Source organism: Branchiostoma floridae, chromosome 3, assembly GCF_000003815.2.
Source record: "Branchiostoma floridae strain S238N-H82 chromosome 3, Bfl_VNyyK, whole genome shotgun sequence".
NCBI classification, from domain to species: domain Eukaryota; kingdom Metazoa; phylum Chordata; class Leptocardii; order Amphioxiformes; family Branchiostomatidae; genus Branchiostoma; species Branchiostoma floridae.
Window position 1 is genome coordinate 7,065,340 of NC_049981.1, and position 5,692 is coordinate 7,071,031.

At 41.6% G+C, this 5,692-nt stretch overlaps 2 protein-coding genes across 18 annotated transcripts in view; one reads left to right on the forward strand and one right to left on the reverse strand.

Moving 5' to 3' along the window:
- Positions 1-5,692, forward strand: part of LOC118411089 (enoyl-[acyl-carrier-protein] reductase, mitochondrial-like) — a 112,285-nt gene that overhangs the window by 44,968 nt on the left and 61,625 nt on the right. The window lies entirely within an intron of this gene.
- LOC118411086 (neurogenic locus notch homolog protein 1-like) overlaps positions 1-5,692 on the reverse strand; it is a 37,157-nt gene that overhangs the window by 2,463 nt on the left and 29,002 nt on the right. For 6 of the 16 annotated variants that reach the window (XM_035813112.1, XM_035813105.1, XM_035813098.1 and 3 more), the window contains 7 exons: positions 5,378-5,521; positions 5,079-5,222; positions 2,883-3,020; positions 2,584-2,727; positions 1,443-1,586; positions 1,161-1,304; positions 819-962 (listed from right to left, as the gene is read on the reverse strand). In XM_035813112.1, the coding sequence (XP_035669005.1) occupies positions 819-962; positions 1,161-1,304; positions 1,443-1,586; positions 2,584-2,727; positions 2,883-3,020; positions 5,079-5,222; positions 5,378-5,521 (1,002 nt within the window). The remainder of the gene's footprint in view (positions 1-818; positions 963-1,160; positions 1,305-1,442; positions 1,587-2,583; positions 2,728-2,882; positions 3,021-5,078; positions 5,223-5,377; positions 5,522-5,692) is intronic. The other 10 variants (XM_035813110.1, XM_035813106.1, XM_035813100.1 and 7 more) reach the window with 10 other exon arrangements.

The window sequence follows — 5,692 nt, forward strand, 5'->3', positions numbered from 1 at the left end:
TATCACTGTCAATTTCAACACAGTCCTGTACGCATCAACAAAAAAATCAGCGTCTCAACCGAACGACACCAAATAAAAACAACCACACAGCTTCGCAATGGCTACCTTAGAAGCACACCATTTTAAAAAGTGGAGCAGTGACAGCGGTGGACAGCTGCCCACACGACCCCATATCTGCTTTGAGATAAGTAATTGCCAAACCCCATCGCCTGTAGGCCAGCTGTTCCACAATACCAGGGAAATAGGGGTGATTTATCAAATTATTACATCGATAATCAAAACAGCTACCGCGAAAAAAAAGATCCCAAGGATCAAACACGTTATAACCGTAAGGTGCATATGACTATCAACCGCGCAAAATGTTAACAGTATGCTCTGTCAAACCAACCTCAATACTGGAAACGCAAAACGCGAACGAGATGGCATATTCTGACGAGTGACGAGGACAACATCTGCTTGACGATATTGAATTACCACAAGGCTTAATGCGAAGACCTAAACCACACCACCGGACGGCGTAGGGGTGAAAACTGAAATTATTACATCCATAATAAAAACAACTACCGTAAAAAAAGAACGTGCATCATTTCGTAACGGAGTACAGACGACATGCCAATCCACTTGCAATTGTGACATACGGAACATAGAGATACATGTGCGAACACTCAACGCACAAAGTGATCACAAGACTCTGTTGCTGGAGGCTACCCTCCAGTCACAGAGTAATAATTATTAAAACATGATCGAATCAACGCAATAATGGATCTCATAGACATTGCCATAGGCAATTTCCCACAATCTTTTTGCTGCCAAAATACCTGAACATCCAGTTCCGTTAGTGCGACCGTCTCCTGTATATCCTGTGTTACAGGTACAGTTGGCGTCCAGTGAAGGGGCGGGGTGATCTGTACATGTGGCCTGGGCGTGGCACGGGTTGGACGAGTTCGAGCAGGCGTTAATATCTGTAGCGGGACATAAGAAGAAGACATTAGGTATCTTACCCCCTTGCTAAATATCTAGCATTCTATCATAGAACTTATACTCGTCAGACGGGGCACAACAGAATGCCACTAGGATGACAAAAATAGAATTTTGCCCCCGTTTCCTAACACACACTATTTAAAGCCCTCCGCCCCCGAAGCGTTGCCAAAAACATGTACCTGAACATCCAGTTCCGTTAGCTCGGCCATCTCCTGTATATCCGACTTTACAGGTACAGTTGGCGTCCAGTGAAGGGGCGGGGTGATCTGTACAGGTGGCCTGGGCGTGGCACGGGTTGGACGAGTTCGAGCAGGTGTTGATGTCTGGACAGGAAAATTTTAAATAGAATAAGGAAGAAAGAAAAAAAAAAGAATGATAGAACAGTATCAAATCACCGTACTAAAGGAGCCCATAGACATTGCCATAAACAATATCTCAGCATCATGTTTTTGCCACAATACCTGAACATCCAGTTCCGTTAGCGCGACCATCTCCTGTATATCCTGTGTTACAGGTACAAGTTGCGTCCAGAGAAGGGGCGGGGTGATCTGTACAGGTGGCCTGGGCGTGGCAGGGGTTGGACGAGTTCGAGCAGGCATTGATGTCTGGACAAGAAAAAAGATGAAAAAAAGTGTCCGTAGGTAACATGCCCTGTGACCTAATAATGGTTTATGTCGGTTGTGATGTTTTCTGTGGTGTATGACTTGTTGTTTATATCGCATACAGAACACATCACATCAACTTGTACCAAAAACTTAGTCAAAAGCTAACATACCTATCACTGTCAAATTTAAAACACAGTCCTGTACGCATCAACAGAAAAATTAGCGTCTCAACCGAACGACACCAAATAAAAACAACCACACAGCTTCGCAATGGCTACCTTAGACGCATACCATTTTAAAAAGTGGAGCAGTGACAGCTGTGGACAGCTGACCACACGACCCCATATCTGCTTGGAGATAAGTAATTGCCAAACCCCATCGCCTGTAGGCCAGCTGTTCCACAATACCAGGGAAATAGGGGTGATTTCTCAAATTATTACATCGATAATCAAAACAGCTGCCGCGAAAAAAAAAAGATCCCAAGGATCAAACACGTTATAACCGTAAGGTGCATATGACTATCAACCGCGCAAAATGTTAACAGTATGCTCTGCCAAACCAACCTCAATACTGGAAACGCAAAACGCGAACGAGATGGCATATTCTGACGAGTGACGAGGACAACATCTGCTTGACGATATTGAATTACCACAAGGCTTAATGCGAAGACCTAAACCACACCACCGGACGGCGTAGGGGTGAAAACTGAAATTATTACATCCATAATAAAAACAACTACCGTAAAAAAAAAACGTGCATCATTTCGTAACGGAGTACAGACGACATGCCAAGCCACTTGCAATTGTGGCATACGGAACATACTTAGAGATACATGTGCGAACACTCAACGCACAAAGTGATCACAAGACTCTGTTGCTGGAGGCTACCCTCCAGTCACAGATTAAAAATTATTAAAACATGATCGAATCAACGCAATAATGGATCTCATAGACATTGCCATAGGCAATTTCCCACAATCTTTTTGCTGCCAAAATACCTGAACATCCAGTTCCGTAAGTGCGACCGTCTCCTGTATATCCTGTGTTACAGGTACAGTTGGCGTCCAGTGAAGGGGCGGGGTGATCTGTACAGGTGGCCTGGGCGTGGCAGGGGTTGGACGAGTTCGAGCAGACATTGGTGTCTGGACAAGGACAATTGAAATAGAATAAAGACGTATGATAAAAACATGATTTGAAGAAAGAATAAAAAGATAGAACATGATGAAATCACCGTACTAAAGGAGCCCATAGACATTGTCATAAACAATATCCCAGCATCATGTTTTTGACACAATACCTGAACATCCAGTTCCGTCAGCGCGACCATCTCCTGTATATCCTGTGTTACAGGTACAAGTTGCGTCCAGTGAAGGGGCGGGGTTATCTGTGCAGGTGGCCTGGGCGTGGCACGGGTTGGGCGAGCAGGCGTTGATGTCTGGAGTTTGCAGTAAAAACAAGGTATTGAGCATATTATATCTCACCAAAAATATCTAGAATTCAAACTTATGAGCATGTCATGACCGGAACAAGAGATTCGAAGCTTCTGCCCGGTACACCAGGCTCCCGCTAGGAAGTCCAAATTAAAATTTTGTCTCCGGTCTGCTAATATATACAAAAGACTACCCGTACACTAAACGTCATTGAATTTGTACGTTATTTGCACATATTGTAATCCCGTGAACAATTTCATATCGTATTGATAACTTTGCTCTGGTATTAGTGTTGATTTGTTGATTGTAAATCTCGGCATAATTCAGTTTTACTGCAAAGCCGATTTGATACATGTTTTTTTCAATAAACCAAATACTACTACTGTTACATAAAAAATGAACACTTCAGTACGTCTAAGCTTTCACTCCACCATACCTAGGTATGGTACGGAGTGAAATGTTGTTATATTTCAGCCATGCCACAGGTATTGTGAAATATATTGCATTCGTAGTTATATTTCAATCCAAACATAGATTGAAATATATTGTTTTTGTCTCGTCTCATCTCCTTGTTCTTCTTCTCCTACCAAATCTGATTTGAAGAAAGAATAAAACTAGAGTTCCACGAACACATACCTTTGCCAAATAAACCAGGTTTGTTATGTAGAACGATGTCTGTAGACATAAATGTGTTACTCATTACATTTTATTTTATATGCCTGGAGTTGGTTCATAACATTTCGCCATTGCTTATACACATCCGATCCCTATTTACATACTGATATTAAATTGTATCAAGCATCACTTAACCTATTAAGCTACCAAAAATCATGATGATCCTTTCATCCCTTCTTGACTTATTCTCTTTCAAAGTAGGAAACTAAACCGGCTCCTGCAGTTCAAGAAAAGACGTTTAGCGGACTCAAACATGTCTCTCTGCCATCTTTCTCAGTTACATATGTGACAAGTTTGAAAGTGCTATCACGGAATGCAGTGGATTTACCAACTTTCCTTGTTAATTATGCAAATTAGCTGTTAATTTGCATAACTAGTATCTCATTATGTAATATTTTACTTAGGCTATCTACATACCAAAAATCATGACGCTCCGTCAACACGTTCATATTTTCCATTAATTATGCAAATGAGATCATCATCTGCATAATTAATATGTATTGATATTTCTTTCTTTCTCAGCTACAAATGTGACAAGTTTGAAAGTCCTATAAAGGAATGCAGTGGATTTACACACTTTCCTCATTTATTATGCAAATTAGCTGTCGATTTGCATAATTAGAATTCCATCATGTAAGTCTTCCCTTTGGCTACCTACATACCAAAAATCATGACGATCCGTCAACACGTTCATATTTTGTCATTAGTTATGTAAATGAGGCCGTCATTTGCATAATTAATATGCATTCATATTTCTCTCTTTCTCATCTATATATGTGACAAGTTTGAAAGTCCTATCATGAAATTCAGTGGATTTATAAACTTTCCTCATTAATTATGCAAATTAGTTACTGATTTGCATAATTAGTATTCTATTTTGTACATTGTTACTTGGGCTATCTACATACCAAAAATCATGACGATCCATCTACACGTTCTCGAGTTATTCTCGTCCAAATTTTGAAAGGAAGTCGGCGACTGCAGTTCCAAACAAGCCGCTAGGGGGTCCAAACTTACAGCACTTAAGGGCTATCAAGGGCTACCAAGGGCTATCTACCACTCAAAAATCATAACCACAGCATGTCCAGAAGACGAGATATCAAAAATTGAGATTCTGCTGCAGTACCTTAGCAAGCCGCTAGGGGGCCCATAATCGAACTTGACCTTCGTTTTCCCGACCCCTACCCACCTACCAAATATTATCGGGATCCATCCAAGGCTTCTTGAGTTATACTGTTAACACACACACAGACAGACCCATAAGCCCAAAACATAACCTTAGCCATTCTGGCAAAGGTAAAGATAGAACATGATCAAATCACCGTACTAAAGGAGCCCATAGACATTGCCAAAAACAAGATCCCAGCATCATGTTTTTGCCACAATACCTGAACATCCAGTTCCGTCAGCGCGACCATCTCCTGTATATCCTGTGTTACAGGTACAAGTTGCGTCCAGTGAAGGGGCGGGGTTATCTGTGCAGGTGGCCTGGGCGTGGCACGGGTTGGGCGAGTTCGAGCAGACATTGGTGTCTGGACAAGGACAATTGAAATAGAATAAAGACGTATGATAAAAACATGATTTGAAGAAAGAATAAAAAGATAGAACATGATGAAATCACCGTACTAAAGGAGCCCATAGACATTGTCATAAACAATATCCCAGCATCATGTTTTTGACACAATACCTGAACATCCAGTTCCATCAGCGCGACCATCTCCTGTATATCCTGTGTTACAGGTACAAGTTGCGTCCAGTGAAGGGGCGGGGTTATCTGTGCAGGTGGCCTGGGCGTGGCACGGGTTGGGCGAGTTCGAGCAGACATTGGTGTCTGGACAAGGACAATTGAAATAGAATAAAGACGTATGATAAAAACATGATTTGAAGAAAGAATAAAAAGATAGAACATGATCAAATCACCGTACTAAAGGAGCCCATAGACATTGTCATAAACAATATCCCAGCATCATGTTTTTGACACAATACCTGAACATCCACTTCC